Source organism: Chrysoperla carnea, chromosome 2, assembly GCF_905475395.1.
Source record: "Chrysoperla carnea chromosome 2, inChrCarn1.1, whole genome shotgun sequence".
Classification (NCBI taxonomy): Eukaryota; Metazoa; Arthropoda; class Insecta; order Neuroptera; family Chrysopidae; genus Chrysoperla; species Chrysoperla carnea.
In genome coordinates this window covers 44,362,003-44,382,544 of record NC_058338.1, presented here as the reverse complement: position 1 = coordinate 44,382,544, position 20,542 = coordinate 44,362,003, and the positions used below count along the sequence as shown (strand labels likewise).

The window sequence follows — 20,542 nt, the reverse complement described above, 5'->3', positions numbered from 1 at the left end:
GTAAAAAGTTTTTATAGTAAAAAGGATGTTTTACATTTGTTCCTCCAGGGAAATATGTGGTAAACAACCTTATAGCACCTATAAGATTCCCCTCCTCTAGTTAATTACTGACCTATCTATTATATACCTACTGCAAATAAAATAATCTTCGAAAAGTTTGACTTCCGTCAAGACACTAGGTCACGATTTAAATCTTAATATTCATTATTTTAAAATTTTCCTTTGTGATTTATCCAAAGAAGATTAATAGAATCATTAAATGCTTGCTTTATTTTGGGCTCAAGGTTGAACAGACACATACAAAGTAATAGTAAAAATACTAAAGTATACAGTAATGGCACTTGTATTAGACCTTTTTTTTATTTTAGTTTCAATCTATGCTGTAGGTAGGTTGGTTTGTTTATAAACGTTGGCAGAAGAGTCTCTTAACTGTTTTACTCTGACATTCTGATGGTCTGTTGTTTATATATCCCGTTATTTTGTCTGTCTGTCAGTCATTTGGTATAACAATATATAGATTACATAAACTTACAAGGGTGATTCGTAATGAAAAGCTTGAAAACCTACTCCCGTAACATATATAAAATTATATTTAAAAAAAAACTAATGTCAAATACGCTACGAGGCTAAAAAAAACTATTATAAAACTATAAACACAAGCAAGTTCTAAAAAAAAAAGACTAAATCAATTACGGCAAATAAATAATTTTTACGAAAAATTACAAAATTGTTTTTTATGTTACACAATGAATTTTGGTCATCCACCCAATCAATACAAAAAAATAAAAGATGAGGCATATCTTTTAGTTCGTTTTCACAATGTATTAAATGCAAGGCCACAAAAATTTCGCAATGCTTCGTACTTTCATTTCAGAAATAAACCTTCCGATTAAGAATGTAATAGTATTTTATTCAAATAATTGCCTTGGCTGGATATACTACAGCAGTTCATACTAACAACCCAATTCTAAGTTCTTTTTTAAACTAAATCATTTTAATTGGATCCTTCAAAAACATAATTGACTCTTAATGATTGGCCTAACATTTGTACTTAACTCATCGAAAATAATAATCCCACGAAAAGTTGTAATACGTTTTAAATATTTCACAAATTAAGTTTCGAAGGTGTAAAAATGTAAATTTCAATACTTTCAATAACAAGTTTTCATTATTTTCAAACATTAATCGAATGTATATCATCTCTTTTCGTTCGCCGGAAATATAAAACTTAATTTTTGTGAATTAAAGACAAAATAAACGCTAGTTCAAAATCTTACCCCCTCCCTATGTCGTAAGCAAGCCTAGAAATGAACTTTTTTGTAAGAGCCTTAACTTTGGGCAAAATATTTTAAATTACACCCGTTCAAAACGAGAGTACCAATAACAATAATTCCGAAGGGTGAACGCTCCTAGAAAACCTATCTCTTAGCATCAAAAGCTATACCTCAACACCAAAACGATAAATGAATAGGATGCCCAAACAAAAATTGTTTAAAAGGACATAAGTTACATAAGTTAGAAGGTTCGAAGGTAGGAGTTTGTTACTCCTTTGGTTTAATTTATTTGCCGTTATAATTTTTCTCCAAAATTTTCAGTAATGTGAGTAATATGGAAATAAAAATAAAACAATATTTTAAGAGAAATATGTACACACCATATAATGGAACGTATAACTAACTTCCTGACGTTCTATCCGCTTAACATATATCACTATTTTTATTAATGCATTCATTCTCTAGTTGAATAATAAATATGGTTGGAGCGCAAATAAATACATGGAGTATTGTAAGAATTCATATACTTCATAACTTAATTGCGTTTCCACCATTTATTCACGATATCTATAAATTCATTTATTAATATTTTTACTTATGGCTTTAGATTACGGTTTTGATTCAAAGTAAAATATAAAATGGAAAATGTGAGTCTGTTTGTTGACTTTTTATCGCAAAATTTCTCAATCATTTCTCAATGATATCACCTAGTTTATCGAAGTAAATTATCTCTTCTGAAGTTAAAACACAAACATATCATCCATAAGATATTACTTTGTGAAATAAGGAATGGAAGTTTAGTACATTATCTTCATATCCTGTTCACATCCTGCCAAATTTTTTCAAAAAGGTTCTTTTATTGGGTTGTTTTTGCGATAAAAATAAATAAGTTCATTTTAAATCGAATATATTTTGTTTTATTCTTTTGTTATGTTCGGTAAAACATATTTGAAATCAGAAAGAAGTTGTTTAGAGTTTCACATACGAATTATGATCCTGTTAGTCTAAATGCTGATTTTTCCATCTAATAACAAATTTTGAGTGTTTGGTACGGTGATTTTTAAAATTTTTACTTATATTGTTGAGCTTACGACATTCAATAATATCTTAGAGTTTCGAAAGATCACAAAATAAGTGCTAGCTGCAAACGTATGAAATAGGCAAATAGTAGCCATAAAAAGTAATATATCATAGAAAATAGATAAATTTTATTGTATAAATTTAAATTTATTTAGATATTGTGTTTGATAAAAACAAATTTTATTTATAGAAATAAATATAAAAAGATAATCTGATTTCACATGAAGTTTCCTGATGGAGCTTCTTCTACATCAAATGCTATTAGAATTAGAAAAAACAAAGTAATAAGTAATATTCTAGCTATCAGAAAGAATTAGTATGTGTTTAATATCTCTAGATGTAAAACATTTAAATATCGTAACATCCGTAATTTGTACATCATTATCATTGCAACGATGTAAATTTGATATTTTAGAATATAAAAGTAATTTTCCGTTTATCATTTAAAAGAAGAAATTGGAAATCAAAATTTTAAGTAAAAAAATTTGTATACGGTTTATAAGTATGACTAGAACTTAATTGTGTAAAATTGGATACTTAAATCTTTTTATATAATTAATAACCATCAAAAAAATATCGTTTTGAATTTTCCTAGAGCCCCAAATGCCAACTTATTTTGATTGAACTTCAACATTGAAATTTGCTCATATTTTTGGATTTAACTGCAATAAAATTACTTTATCCAAGTGTGTAATAGAATATGTAAGGGAAAAAACGCGAGGGAAAGAAATTCCTTTGTCTTTATTTTATCGAAATGGATGCTATTTACAAAAAATTGACCGAGCTATACTACTTTTAGAAATTTTTTTTTTATAATTTATAATTTTTATAATTTTTTTTAAATATGACTGCACAAAATACTGCTTATAAAAAACGAACTTTTGCATATCTTTAAGAGCATTACAAACTGTTTTGGCTCATTGAATGAAGACCTGTTCGACGAAAGTATTTAACGTTCAGCGAAAGAATTTAATGGTTTGAGAAATTTTAAAATTTAGTAAGTTAAATCTATATAGAATTTGAGTCTGTTGACATTTTCTAGAAAATGGTTTTAAAAATAATGGTAAGTAATAAATGGTTTCAATATTTTATAAGCTAATGATTCCTATCAAATTTAATTTTAACCATTATTTTCTGTACTATGAAAAATGTATTAGCAGAAAAAAAAATTCAATAATTCAGTTAGTAGTGCTCCTACAGAAATGAAAGACTGCTGTAGCTGTATCTTGTGTCATCACATTTTTTTTGACAAAAATTGTAAATATTTCTTCTAAATTGAATCATAAAAGCATTATCTATGTACTTTTGACCCCTCTCTACGGATGCGTAAACGAGGTAAAATCTATAGATTAATGAATTTTGGCCTATTTTAATTCTGTTACAATAGTTTGAAGTTTGCAATAATTTTTTCTTCATTTTTACCAATTTTTTTTTTTGTGTTATATAAATGTTTCTATAAACCTTAACTTCTTTTAACTACTTCCTTTTCCATATTATAATCTGAAATTTACTTCTTTCATTCAGTTTCCTTACACTAGTAAAGTTGCACAGCATAATTGAAGTAAGAGTGTGATGTAATTGGATATAATATTTGTTTATTTTCTACAATAAAACTGACTCCATTTTAATTTTATTTAATAGTAAAACGTATCGTATATATCTAAGCCAACAACAAAACACAATGTATTATATTATATGGCTGTATACTCCAAGTACTAAATCATGTTACTGACTCTTCAAAATGTTATACTTATATACTTACAATCTACGTATGTATATACGTATATACGAATATACCTACTATATATACATATAGAGGTATTATTATTATTACAAGTACCTACACTTCATTACTTATTACCCACAATACCCTTTTACATGTCCAATTCACCAGTTATACTCAATACCATATCTATCATCAAAAATGTGATACACTCAAATGAATTTTATGTAGGCGAATGGATCAATAGGACACCGGGCAAGATATATGTTTATTTGTCTTGGTGGTAGAAACGAATAATTCAGTTGGGTTAGTACTACCTGATATTTCATATTAAATTCGCAGTTTTAAAAGAGAATAATTCCAGAACCTTTAGTTATATTAAATTCTACAAGCTCAAGACTTAAGCTTGATACCCGACCACTTCACTGGGTTTAAGAGTGAAAATCACCGCTTTATAGTCACCAACTATCTTGATCTCACTTACTCCCTTCCATAACACTCGAAGGCATTGTTTTACACAGCTAAAATATATACACAGTAAAGTTGGAAATGAATTGTTTTAGATTTACTATATTAAATTATTGCAAAAATCTTTAATTTATGGTTCGAAGTGATGATCATAGATGGAGCAATAAAATGTCAGATTAAATCTAATTTATTTTAAATATATCTTGAAAGAGTAACAATCAAACAAACAAACATCCTTACTTTAACATTTATAATATACTAGCTTGATATCTGCCCGCTTTGCTAGGATTAAAAGTAAAGATTTGTAAAGCTCACTCCGTTATAGCCTTCAGCTCACTTGCTCTCACTTCCATAACACTCGAAATAATGGTAAGGATTATTTTACACAGGTACAATTTTTAATGATAAATAATCGAAGTTTCTTGAGCTTATCGGAAACAATGGCCGTGAATTGTTTTACATTTACTATTTTTACAGAAATCTTTAATTTATGGTTCAAAATTATGCCCATAGACGGCGCAGTAAAATGTAATGAAAAATTTAATTTTTTTAAAAATATATCTTTATAAATTATAACTCATGTTTTATTCTGATGAATGGGCTATATTGTTATAGAGTTTCATTCAAATCCAATCGGTAGTGTTTGCATGAAAGCGTCACAAACAAACAAACAAACAAGCAAACGTCCTCGCTTTCACATTTTATATATAAAGATAGGGATAGGAATTTTCTCCGTTTGTGCTCTATAAAACGAAAAAGCAATGTGTAAAATCTAATTCATGAAAATACTAATTGACAAATGGATGTTATGGTAGTAGATTGTCAAATTTGTATCCGATAATACGGTAGTTGCCTTATCTGGAATTTGCCATATTACCGATAAAAATGTAAAACATGACTTGATACCATAAAAAAATTTGAAAGTGAAATTAAAACTGACAAAACTATAAGCATTCATAGATTGTTGCCCGTCTAATTTTAGCAAAACAAAGTTTTATATGTAATTTCTATGGTGATACCGTGCAATGACGTCACTAAACTATATCTCTAGTGAGAATTCTTCACATGAAGTCATTAAAAAAAAAAGCGAATGTAAGAGAAAAGATTATACAAATATTCACATTATTGTAATAATGAAAATTTTCGTTTTCGTTGTCTGGCTAGAAATGACAGTCAGTGTAAGTATTTCATGGATACAACAAACATGTATCCCAATACTTTTTTTATTGGATCAAATATTTATTTATTTTTCTGACTTATTATTGTTTAACATACTAAAGTCATTGATGATATATCTGAAAGGGTGGCAAAGCGAAGTGTTTCTCCATTACTATCATATGATGTTAGAAGAATAGCATTATCATCGTATGTTTTATTTAGGTATTAAAAAAAATTGGTACTCTTTCGAGGTCAAATCAATGTTTTCTCGCCAAGAGGTAATACTACACGAACCAATATATGCTATATCTTTTATGGCTTAATCATTGATGAAAGAAAACTGCCTAAGATATATGTTTTTTCTCACTGCCATTTTTAATTTTATTTATTGTTTTTGGGAAAATATATCTGAAGAAACAAATATGGTTTGATATCTTATGTTCCTTTTATCGATAATACTGGTTTCAACAACTAATTTTCTTCTTAATAAGAAAGCCATATTGTATTTAGGGAAATAGGACTCAATTGGTTAATCGGTAGCTAAAAAGGTAATTTTGCTTTTCATTTCCAATCTCATTATTATAAATATAATCAAGGGTCTTTTTGTAGACTGTTCCAAGCAACATCTAACATGCACCCTTAAAACCATGAATTTTTACTTTCTTGAACAAGGTAAAGGAAGTGTGAAAAAATTAAGTACTTACTAAATTTTAAAAGAAATATCTTAAATAAAGAAATATCTATTTTAGGCATATCATTTTGACTTATAAAAGATATATACAAGGTGATCTAATTAGAGACACTATATGAACAAAAGGTTCTTCATGACTTAAAATTTATGGTCATAAATTACGAAAAACAGGTGAAGTTATGGGTGTGGAAAACCAGGTGAAGTTAAATATAAATTGTAGGTACACGAAAATATCAATGTGCAGTCCGCCACCAAATTTCAACGAGTAACATACATAATAAGATTAATTACGATTAGCTAATTCAAACTGATGATGACTACTTGGTAGTTGAAATTACCTTTTGTATTCAAAGCTTCAAAACGCATTATTTTTATCAAACAAGAAACGAAACGCATTAAACAGGCAAACAGGCAGTGGTTCCATTTATGACTATTATGAATGTAGATTAAATCTATACATAGACGTCGTGTTAGTTTATCCAGACTGTTATATTTTCTAAATGCCCATCAAAAACAAACAATATAATGTCGTTTTTAATAAATGTACAACAATATGTTATCGATTCAAATAAAAAATATCTATTATATCTATCTATGACTCATTATTTTATTGTTTGTATGATATGAATAGAATAGATAGTTATTAAATATAAAAGCTATTCGAAATTTCTAGGAATTATTGAATGATATATAATATAATTTGTATACAAAGAGTTTACTTTCTCAAAGTATCCATATTGTAAATAAATAATCATAATAATTCAAGTAAATTGGAGACAAAAAAAAGAAAACAATTTTTAAAACATTTAATATGACAGACAATACTACTTGAATAAATTTTTAAATAATATGATCGCAAATTAATCGTTAATGGCATTTCATATTTATTGTCTGGTTTTTATATTGGGTGAAATCGTTTAATTTTATGATTGATATAGAAGTTATTTTTTACTCCAAGAATGACACCACCAAACTAATCTAACAAACTGGTCTAATTGCAAAAGAAAGAAGAGGAACATATTTCAATAAAATGTCCATTTTGACTATTCCTGAATCACATATTTTTATTGTAAAACCTAATTTTTTCATTTGTTTCAAAATTTTGTGTGCTTTATATAGGTCGAAGTACCAAAAGAGGATATGACATCAGGCCTAGGTTGTAACCAACTTTTGTTCTATGTTAGTGACACAGCATACACAAACATTTCGCACTGCCATTCATATAAATGATACAAATTATATATTTTTATTATGAAACCAAATTTTTAAATTTGTTACAAGAATCCCTATATCCATTTTGACTACTTAATATAACCGTAAACGTAGTCCAGTTAACGTTGCGAAAGCCCTATTATTTCTGAATACACGTCAGAGTTTTAATAGAAATATTTTTTTTGTTTATATATGTCATGGAAAAGAATTTATTAAAACATTACAAAAAGTTCATAAAACGGGTATAAAAACAGCCCCCTTCAGAGATTGAAGTTTCGAACAAAAGTTACTTCTAATTAAAATACCAACAACTTTTGCCCGAAACATTTTGTTCGAAAACTGAAAGCACAAATTTGAAATGGTTATACTTATTGTAAGAAGTTGTATCAATTTTTATGATATAATGTCGTATAAAAATTACAAATTTGCAAAACTACGCAATCTAAAACTTTTGGTTGAAACCTTTTTTGTAATTTAACGCACAATTTTCATGGCTCATCGGTTGGGACTAACCACCATTTTATCAGAACCCGAACTTGAATAGGGGACTCTTATATTTACTTAAATAATTAAATTCATTTACTTAAATAGCTTACTTTCGTTTAAATTAAACAACGTATTCCGAAATCATATCTTATGTTTAACACAAGAGATGCACTTATTTTCTTGTGTATTAAAGCCATTTAAAAAGGTATTTCATGTGTAATTTCCATAAATAAATCATAAAACACAATTATTTTAAATTCAATGATAATTTCATACAAACAGATAAAACATAACCATAGGAAAGATTTTACAACTATGTATTAATAATGTGTTATAACTTAAACACAATAAAATGTAACACCTTTCAGCTGAGTGTTAATAACTTTGTTTCAATCATGTTTTTGGGTTACAAAGATGTTACAGATTATTATTATAAAGGTCCTTTAATGTATTGATTAAACTTTAAAATATGGACATTAAAGTCTGGATTTATTGTTTTTATAGTCGCATCAATGAATATATTTACTCGGAAGTCCTCAATTGCAGCTACGATTTTGATGATTTTTTTAAAAATGTTTCTTTTTGTATATTATTTAAAATCAGAAACTTTCCAGTGGGGGGAAATTATCTGGAGAGTGTCCCGAATGATAAATTAACGCCCAGCCTAAATTGCTAATGATAGAAGATTGAAATTTCGAGAGGATATTTATATATGAGGATTGAAAATATATACTAGTTATATACTAGTTTACTATTAAACCGATTTTAAAAATTTATTCATCTATAGAATGCTACATTATCAGCAAGAGACATGGCCGTGTTTTATTTTCAAAAAAATTTATTATTAAAAGTTAAAATCCATTAAATAAGTGAACAAAAGTGAAAGTAAAGTAATTGAAGATTATAACGTAGCTAACTGCCAGTTATTTATACTGTTTAAAAAATATTTGTGCAACTTATGTTATAACTGAAGTGTTTCAACTTCGATTAATTTTCCTAGTAGTGAATCAGAAAAATGCGCTCAAGCAAGGTCCGTAAAATTAGCAGTGCAAAATCGGCGAAAATAAAAAAAAAAAACGCCAAAATTTGTTGCTTTTTAGTTGCTAATTAGTTGCCGAAGAAACGATTTTGTTGCTCAAACCGATCAAAAAAAATCGGCAACAAATCTAGCTTAACGTTAAGTTAGCGTGAAAAAATTAATAAAGGTGTGGTATATTGCTTGATTGCATGTCAATTTGTTGCTAATTTGTTGCTTTGAAATAAATTTGGAAAAATTGAATTTTTCCATTTTTGTAAAATTTAATACTGTCCACGCCAGCTTAACTCCCGATTTTTCCGGGTCAAATTTGATCAAATAAATTGTTGCTGCTCACAAATACATAACTGGATCTACTTTACTTATTTTTGAACTCTCCAGCAAAACTGAGGAAAATACTGTTGTACTTGGCCATAATAGAAGAAGTGGCGGTTAATAAAACAATATTACCTACAAAAATCAAACATATTTCAATGTGTCGATTTCAATTTTTTCCTTTTTCACATGGCGTCTGCCATGTCTTGGGAAGGGAAGGGAAGGGGATAATAACTGCTAGTAATCCAATAATAGTTACAAATACGTGATGTTTTTCCATACTAAAATATTTGAGCTATCTAAAATCTATATTTATTCGCATTATTTTAAAACACTGATTATAGGGAATGATGAGTATAGTTCCTACACACCTAACTAGGATACATACAATTATTAACCCTTAACAAGAAGAACAATGTTAATACAATACAAAATATTATGTTATGTATAACTACACACGAATCATAAATAATTTTAATCTAAACAATAATTAAATACATTGTGTAATGTTTGTTACACAATGTAACATTATTCATTTGTCGATAGAAATTCATTATATATTCATGTCAAAAATCAAAATTGTAGATTTAGTGTAGATTTAGAAAAATATAATATCGTTATGTTTTACGAAATCTGCAAAATAGTGTTGTTACTAAAGTTAAGGGTAGTGTCTAAAGTGGTTAAAGTTTTTGTATTTTTATAAAACGAGATCCCATGTAGATTTTTATATTTCAGACAAAGTTAAAAACGATTTTTGGCTGGGTATATTAGAACGGCCAAGTATACAGTTTTAGATTTCTCGGTTAGAATTTAAAAAGTTGACATTTTTCCGTTTAGGGATGTGTCAAGGCAAATTTTAAATAAAAAGTCAGTTATATAAGTCGGCATATTTAACATTGATTTTATGGTAAAACGGTAGATGAATGGTATGTTTTCATATATTTCTTCAAAACTAGTCGGTGGAAATTAAAAAAAAATTAAAGTTAAAACCTTAATAAATTATTGAAAAAAAAAAAACCGTTGAGCCCGGCTTAATAAGGATGTGTGAGCACGGTAGTGGGGGCACAAATTTAAAAAATATATATTTTCAATTTTAATGGTGAAATTAGGTTATAACTTGAAAATATAAACGAAAAGTAATTTTCAAAATATCGCAAATATAAAATACTGTTTAAATATTTAGCTTTCGATATTTCGAAAACCAAGGCAGATATCGAAAAATTGTTACTACAAATTTCATCATCAAAGTTGAAAATAAGGTGAAAATAATTTCAACCCTAAAACTCAAATTACCTTAGTGCTCGTACTACCTTAATTATAAGTATCAGGCTATTCAGAAGGTTCTTGAGGATTTACCACTTGACCGATAGGAATGCCACGACACACATTTTTGTTAATTCTCTAGTTCATACAACAATTTATTTAATCAAAAAGTTTTTCCCCATTTTTCTAGAGGCCGTACCCATCAAAACTTGTAGTAATACAAATATGTACCTATAAGGTACCTATGTGTGCCCTTCATACCCTTTTATTTATAGTAATTGTGTTACCTTATGTGTGTTACAGGAACAATATTCTATGTAGAGTTATCATCGTCTACTTGCTAGTACCTATAGTATTATAGTAGAGTAGTAATAGTAATATGGTTGAATCACTTAGGCAGCCAGTAGGTAATAGTAGTAGCAATTCTCTAGGTAACATAACTTCCTGTGTAACACAACCTATCTTCTATTATATGTGTCTATGTTGTGTGATGGTATACTAAATAGTTATGTAATAGGTTATAATAACTTTCATATGGAGTTTTGATGGAGGATCTCAAGAGATTTGAGAAATGAATTTGTTGAATGTTGAATATATATGAGCAATTTTGATACGATGTATATGAACATTTTGTTCATTTAGATCACTCATGTTGGAGGATTTTCATTTGACGCGATTACTTTTAACATTTGAAATATAAAAGAAAGGCATATTTTTATTCCCTTAACTAAAAACGGTGTAGATAATTAATAGGAAATTTATTTATTTATTTATTATACTGTACAGTGAAGTTAAGCTTTACAGTAGTTATATTTTTTTATGTTAACACTAATCGTAACACTAATTTCTTATGATAGCGATATAAAGAGAAGTTTTTATAATATATAAAAAATAGTAGATTGATACCCACCCGCTTCACTGGACTTAAAAGTAAAAAACCATCGCTTTATAGCCTCCACCCTCTCTTGATATACAGTGTTCAATTTTGTTAAATGTAAAATAGTCATAATTCATTGAGTATATCAGAATAGTTGGCCATGATTTGTTTGACATTTTCTATTTTAAATTTTTACAGAATTCTTAAATTTATTGTGATTTACGTAAAAATTTAAGAAATGGTAAATGTCAAATTAAATTAAATTTTTTTATTCTTTTAAATATATTTTTATGAATTATGGTTTATGTGTTGTTCTGATATAACAGCTGTGCAGTTTCATGAAAAACCATTCGCTAGTTTTAGCATGAAAGCGAAACAAACAAACATGCTTACTTTCACATTTATAATATATAGGGATAGCTTCATGTCGTTTTGTTTTCGAGATATTAAATTTGACGTAAGCTGTCAAAATTGGGAACTTGGGCATTAATTATCTCGTGTTATAAACGATCAAAATTTCTGAAACCTTGGGATTTAATAGTAAACTCTATTGTTAGTCTGTGAACAAACTTCGTTAAACTATATCAAAAAGTGGGTTTTACCATAGTTTAGCATAGGAACTGCATACCAACTGGAAATACCCTAGCGGTGAAGCAGACTTTTTACTTGTATTACATTTTTCTTTGAATAAAAATATATAGTTTATACTTGTCACATGAGAATAAGAAGTTCCAAAGAAGAAGTTTTCCAATGTAATAATGTATTTAGACCTATATTTTACTGTTTATATGTATCTTTTAACACAATAATCTTCACTTACCTTAAGTAACAATTTAATCTAATGACGATAGTTGTTACTTGTAACCTTCTACTGACTGTACGGTTGCTACTGTTACGTTAAAGTATGTCATAAAAAATAACTGTGATCTAAGTTGACAACAATTTAATAGATATCTTAAGAGTGTTTTCATTTCATTATCCTTAAATGAATATTTGTGATTTATGGTTTCTGATTTTATTTTGAAATTTAAGCCCCTTTCACTAGACCAATTTTTTTATTTTGTGTTTTAAACAAAAGAAAATATATTAATAGGAAGAAACACTCGTTCAAAAAAAATTATCATACCCTTAGTAATATACGCTGCAAGTCTGTCCAACCTGTGGTGCGCAGGTTACATGCAGATTTATTGTTTATTACAAATATTTATTATCTATGGGCTTTTGTCCACTAAGAATAAATCGTTTCGATACAAGTTTAAATAATTTTCGTAAAACTGTATATCGTGTGACGTGACACTGGTCACTTGTGGATCCGGTCACGTGACAACAAACACCAATAAGATTTACTTTCACGATACTACGTCACGCCATATGAAAGACTATGTAAGATTACAAATACAAAAACATGTAACTTGCAAATACTTGTAAACGTGCATATACAAAAATAATTATATGTCACGGATTAATATCATTCAGGACGCCATTACACTCTACACTGTTTTAGAAATAATATTGAATTGGTTTTTTCAAATGCAAAATACAAAAGGTAAACAGTTTTTTTTTTTTTAATAATACTTTCTTGGTGTAAATAAGATAATAATGTAGCGTATAAACCAATTTTTCAAATTGTACGAGTAGTTGTAGAGTACGAAACTCTAAACTCGCACTTGAAACGAATCTAAAAACACTCTCTATTAAATTGCCTTTTTTCTTAGAGCCGTCTCCAAATTGAACCGATTTTGAGGATCATCGTCTATTTTTTAGTTGTCTCGGGCACGGAACCCTAAACTCGCACTTGAAACATAGCTTAAAACACTCCCCATTAAATTATCTTTCAAACGAAACAAAAAAATCCAAATCGGTTACCTTTTTAGGCGCTACGATGCCACAGACAAGCACACAGACCCACAGACACACAGAAAGACTTATAACATCCCTGTTTTTGGTTCGGGGGTTAAAAAAAGTCACATTTGACATTGTTTTACACTAATAAATTGTCCAGCTTATATTCAAAATAATAATATTTAATTACACATGTATAATGTTTAATGTATATATATTTCTTCTGTTACAGATACACCATCATTTGCTATATCACGTGAACCTGGCTTCGGTATACCAGTATTAGAAGGTATGCCAGTATCATTAAAATGTGATGTGGATGCAAATCCAACGTCACAACCAATGTGGGAGAAGGATGATGGTCCCCCGCCCGTTGTACAATCCCTAGATGGGTATCTCAACTTTACAGCTATACGTCGTGAACATAGTGGATGGTATAAATGTACAGCACGTTATTTAAGTCAACAATTTAGTTCTATTGGCTATTTTCTTAATGTACGATGTAAGTAGTATTATGATTATTGTTATTGCTATTTAAATATTTTAATGTATAATGTAAGTTGTATGTGGAATGTAGGTTACATTGTACAGTGTTATCCAGAATTTATAGACCGTGAACTCATAGTTCGTCATTCTTTTTACCTACTTTTTGAATGATAAACAGGCTGTTTTTCTTTTTAAATTTCCATCTTAGCAAGCAATAGACACTTCCATAACATCTGAACGTTCAGATAGATTAGAGGCTAATTGGCGGAGCGAGTTAAAACGCAATCGACTTTAATCGTTTAACTACTTAGTCTTAGGTTGCGGGTTTGAATCCAGGCAGCGGCAGTCTGATCAACTATAACTAATGGGGAGGAATAAGAAGGAAGTAACTTTATGCCAAAGACGAATATGTCTTGGGAACGGAGTATAAACCCTATTATTATTATCATTATTATTATTCAGCTAGATTGTCATGCTACGTTTGACAAAACTACTACCCAAGGTTAAACATAATGCAGAACTGGCTTATCTGCAGTAAGCGTTTGGTATATGGTGGCCCCGAAGAAATAAAAGGGAATAAATAATTGCTGTTGCAAACAAACTGAAATATAAACAAAAATAAAAACAAATATATTGAAGTCTAAGTGAATCAACAGCTTCTGACAATAGAAAACAGTAATTTTAAATTAACAAACCTAAAAAAAATAAAATGCGACACTCTGAGCCACAAAAATTTTACCCATATCACCTATATTACTTGTTTTATTTATAAATTTTAACACACTGTTATCTGATATTTAATTTCACGTTTTTTTACAAAACTTCTCATATAATCTCATGTCATTTTGAATTTTTATGCAAAACGTTTATGCAATTTTGCGTGAAGTTCAGTTCGGAAGAAATATCTTTCAGCTATCTTACATAACGAAACTATTTTATAAAAAAACTAACGATTATGTAAAACAGCGGATTCGGCAATGCATTTGCAACAAATATAACTATTCGCGTTTTATTTATCTACTGCGTCATTCCTAAACACAGCCGGCGCTCAAGCGATTACCATTAAACAATGCTTCTAAAATCAGAAAATTTTTCAAATCACCCTTAATTTGAAAAGTTGATTTAGTATGAAGTACGTACGTAATTTTCATAGAAAAAATCAAGGTATATGCATACAATTTTTATACTTGAGAAAAACGTATGTAGCCATCATAAAATCATGATATCACGGATAGGAGATATCGTTATAATTATACTAATTTTACATCCAACGACTGTACCCTCACCAGGAAGAACTCATTATAAAAATAAACATAAAAAATATAAAAATTAATAAAAAATCGCACTTTTTCCACTAATTTAAAAAAATAAAAGTAGGTACATTAATGATAATATGTTGCTATGGTTTTTACGTGAAGAATATTTATGTACACTGGAATATATACAAAATAGAACACAATATTAAATTAAAAAAAGCCACCAACATAAAATTAGGTCTGATAGATTCGTTTGTAGCAATGCAACTTCTAAACAGATGAGCCGATTTTAATTATTTTATCTTTGTTTGAAAGGTAATTTGATCTATTTGAGTGTTATAAGACGTGTTTCAAGAAAATCTGCAAAGCCGTAGAATAACATCACCTCTTTTCTTGTTGTAACGGTTCGGAACCCTAAACTTGAACTTTGCTAATAACATTCTAGATCAAATTATCTATCAAACAAAAACCAAAATCAATTAATCCGTTTAGGAGCTACGATGCCACAGATAGGCACGTTAAGCTTACAGCACCCATTTTTGTTGATGGGGAGATAAAAAAATAATCGTTTCAAGGTCTTCATATGGCTACTTTCCTTGCCTTAAAAATCCTGGCCTTGCATTTGAGTAATTGAACGAATTTATGTTCTAAGTTATATCGAAAAGGTGAAAAAATTACACAACCGTCGCGAATCCCAAGCCTCTTGCATTCTTACTGTGCGCCTTCTTCGTACAGTTACTATTAATAATCGACTATTTATAATTATCGGTTTAAGTATCATTTATTAAATTAATTCCTTCAAATATTGTATTAATTCATCATACATTTTTTTTCAGTCGACAATCGAGAAGTTCATGGTTCGTTTTTCCTTTTTCACTTATATTTGAAAAATTTATTAGACAACAAGTCCTGGCCTTCAAACTTCGTTATCAGTTTCTATAGCACTCGTTAACTGTCGATCGTTTTTTAATGAGCTATGAAAAAAAAATTCAATATAAGCAGCCTAGACTAAATTATCTTTCAAAAGTCAAAAGAATATTTTAATGATATTCCAATAGTTTTGGAGCTTTCAATCGTTATTTTCTAAAACTTTTCCTAGGAATTTAATATAACTACACGTAAAATAAAATTCACTATAAATTGCTTGAACCATTTTCAAGTAAAAGATGTCATTAAATATAAATAAATTATTGTTGAGATATTATTGATAACAGTATTACTTTGATCATACTTTTATAATTTTTGTCTACCCTTTGTAGAAATTTGATGTAGGAACGTATTGATATACGACAATCGGTGGCTGAAAATAAATACCATAACAGGCCTAAAACTATGTTGGCGTTGAATTAAGAGATGTCAATTAAGAAATCATGGAAATTGCCATAAACTACTTCTGTTTATCTTAAGATTTAAGCTAGCTAATGACCACCATATCGATGGCTTCACGTAGTTAGTGATTTTCCCAATAGGGAATATTCATGAAATTTAAATTTGGTTCAAATATTTTTTTCCGTAACTTTATTGGCTGGACATTTCAACTAAACCATTATCATACCTACCATTATTTGGTTATTAATTACTTTTTAATTACTTAAAATTAATTAATAAAAGTACAAATTCAGTGAGGGCGCTTAAAAATTTCTAAAACGGAAATTCAAATATTTAAACGGACGTGACGTCATAGAACTGGCTTGTCAAATTTGTTGGCATACTGTAATGTGCTAATTACTTACATTTTGTTTAGTATTACATTGATTTATATTATTCTACGGCTTTTTATTAGAAAACTTAATGATAATGAGTGTAAATTCTGTGTTGTAAATTCTTTTTTTTAAGTGTTAATTATACATTGAACTGTCACCAATTGACAGATCACGTACTTATACGTCATCAACAAAGATCGCCAAAAAACTGCGTTTAAATATCTCAAAATTATAATGTATTTGAAATATTTTTTTACTCTTAAATTCAGCTTTTTTAGCAGTATTTATATTTTTTACTTTGTTATAACGGTGTAAACAATGAATTAAAAATATAAAAAAATACATGAATATTCCCTATTGTCAACGTGCTAGACTGCAATAAAATTTAAAAGTAATATTAATATTATCTCATTTTCTATGGCGTTTATTTTATACAATAGAGGCTAATTTTATTAACTAGTTAAACCTCTTTTTTACCATATTATTTTCAAGTAGATTATGTCATAATCACTAAGATTATCAAGTAAGTGTATTAAATTATAATTTTAATTCATTTATTTTCTAACATAAAAAAAAAATAGAGCATAGATGATATTTAAACAGTTTTTTATGAATTCAGTCGACTTCAACTAGAAACAAAAAGATTAACACATTTATCTATAGATAGAACCATGTCTGTAGTTAGAAGCTTTTTATATTCTCTAGTGGGAAAACCATGACACAACAGTGATGACATCCATCACCTAAATGAACAACTAATGCACTAAGATACTGTATATTATAAAAATCTAAATTTATTTTCGAACAAGGCAGGGAGCATATGATCCTAAGTAAGATGAATAGCTTACCCGTGAAGTAAATATTTATCCCGACACAATTGCAATAATTAAATTGTTATGCTTTCATCACCAACGCTTTTATGTGAAGTAAAATTAAAATTTTTTTCTGAAAGGTTAGAACTAACTTGAAATCTTATGGAGATTCTTATTGTATGTATTAAACTAGGATCATTTCCATAAGATATACAGGATGGATCATTTCATATATAAACAGCTAATAGCTTCTTTTGTAGTTAAAAAATAAAAAAATAAGTAAAACGAAAACTGTAGAGTTTGGTGAGGGCATCATGTTCTGACATCAGATTGTACACAGTTCTTCGGAATGCTTTAATAGCCAATTAAGATTCTATACGGTAAGAGATAAAATTTAAATTAGAAAGTTGATCCTCATAAAAAACGTCATATTACACATACATACATGTCACACATATATAACTGATATTATATTACATACTATATAATTTGCGCCCACGCGAGTAATCATTGATGTTTTACGAACCCAAGACCCCAAGACCCAATGCTCATTTACGAACTCGACCTCATTTTATACGACCTGAGTTCGCTATAAAAATTTCAGCTTGTAATCTCTTTTCGTTTTTGAGTTATCGTGTTGACAGACGGAGGACAACCGGAAATAGAATAATTAGGTGATTTTATGAACACTTATACCAAAATTTTCTGAAACTTAGTATACCTTGATATATTTCATATACATGATATAAAAAGTAGTTCTCCCAAAAATTTTCACAAGAAAAAATATTTAAAAGAATTTATTTTGTGGTGAAAATGTTTAATATCTTTTTCCGTAATAATTAAAGGAAATAAATTTCACAGCATATGTGTAAGAAATCCCTATTCGAAGTACTTTTTTTTCACGCAACCCTTATTTTTTCATATCCAAACTATTATGTCTTTCACAGATTTACTGTTACAATATTAATACTAAATTTTGTCGTAAATTAATGTGGTCACACCAGGCGTATAAATAAAAGAGCATTTAAACAATAAATTCGTAATATTTAATAATAACTGATTCTCGAAGGAAAATTTTTTTTGATAAATATTTATCGTATAAGGGAGATAAATCAATGTTTAATTAATGTATTAATTAAAGCCTGCATCCTAGATTACAGACTCAATTGAATATTTAAAAATTAATAAAACAAAGCTAAATACAGTCAAAATTGTTTATGAGAATGTCGTTTTCGGATTGTTTTAGCGAACTGGTTATAACGACGAATAAACAGGTCTAAGTATGTAAATTTCAGCTATAATAACATAGAATATATCAACATATCGGCTATAACGACCACTATTGATTGAAATTAGAACCTGGTATATTGGCTTTATCGACGAGGAGCCTGAATATACCTATCTAGATAGATAACCAATCAAAAATTAACTTGAACCTAGCTCTTCAGGTTTCTTTAATAGCGAATTTATATCCCAAATTGTAAGAGATAAAATACACTTTTAATTAGAAAGTTGATCGTCATAAAAAAATCTAACAATTTTTGTACAAACATTGTTTCGAAAAACGTTAGCTTTTGAAGGAAATGCGACTCAAAAATATGTCAATATTTCATTTAATCGAAAGAAAACATTCAAACTACGGAAAAATGGTTTAGCCAAAATTTATCAAGGGCAATAGAGGACATTTATAAAAACACCATAATACTATCTTGAACCTTTTAAAATTCATTTTGAAACCTTATTATCTTCCCACTGTAGGAAGTTATTGTAATGGGTCCGATTTTAACACCAATTTGGAGAAGAAGTTTGCGTGCGTGTGTGTGTGTGTGTGTGTGTATACATCCATAGACATTTTTTTCGTCGTCGATATTGCGCAAACTAAAAGGATATCGACTTCGTTAAGGTGTTAAGAATATCATAACATTCGAGTCGAGTCGTTTTGAGGCGGGCGAGATTTTTTTAAAACTTTTTCCTCTCCGATATCGCGCGAGCAAAAAGTGATATCGACTTCTTTGAAGTGTTGATTAAAGGGTATTAAAGCGTCGAGTCGGTTCGAATCCGTCGAGTTGTAATTTTTTATAGCTTTTTATTATGCTGGGAAGTTATTCGTGTGGACCTCGAGGGTCCACCAGACTCTCTCCACGGCTTGTTAAACCTTGTTATAGTACACCTTGTACAAAATATGCCTGTCTCCATCATTATCAAGTCCATAAAACTGATATATATAAGTATTAAACATATGTATGTATTTATGTTTGTATATGTTTCTGTATTTATTATTGATATACGAATAAAAGATTTATGTAAATTTCTTTGATATAATTCTGAATAAATATTTGTTTTTTGTATTTTTAATAACGTCCGTTATATCTGAAGTTATAAAATATCTGTCTCTTTATTTTCCCTGATATTTCAATCTGTACCTGTTAAAGAGTCTGTTAAATATTGACATTTAAAATCTTTCCAAATTTTCAAATATTTATTGAACCTAGGTTCATTGAACAACTGTAGCGATTATATTATTCAGTTGTATAACGGGATAAACAATTTGTAGCCCAAACCATTAAACCAATAATTTATACCTTATACATAAAATATATCAGAGTATATTAAGTTTAGTCCCAATTTTGCAACCTAAAATCACCTAATTAGTCCAATTTCCACTTCCGTCCTTCTGTCCATCAGTCTGCCCGTAATCACGATAACTCAAAAAATTAAATAGGTATCAAGCTAGAAAATAGTGTCTTTATTATAAAATAAACGACTTTTGTTTGATACATTTTGTCGGATCATTGTTTACCCGTGACAGCACAAAAAGATGATCCATAACTGTAAATTTTCTCCAAAACTGTAAAAGATA

General features: G+C 28.6%; 1 protein-coding gene across 1 annotated transcript in view; it reads left to right on the top strand.

The window, feature by feature from the left end:
- The window catches only part of LOC123292718, a 389,066-nt gene that overhangs the window by 344,940 nt on the left and 23,584 nt on the right, over positions 1 to 20,542 (top strand). The window contains exon 8 of the mRNA XM_044873432.1: positions 13,658 to 13,927. Coding sequence (XP_044729367.1) covers positions 13,658 to 13,927 — 270 coding nt within the window. The remainder of the gene's footprint in view (positions 1 to 13,657; positions 13,928 to 20,542) is intronic.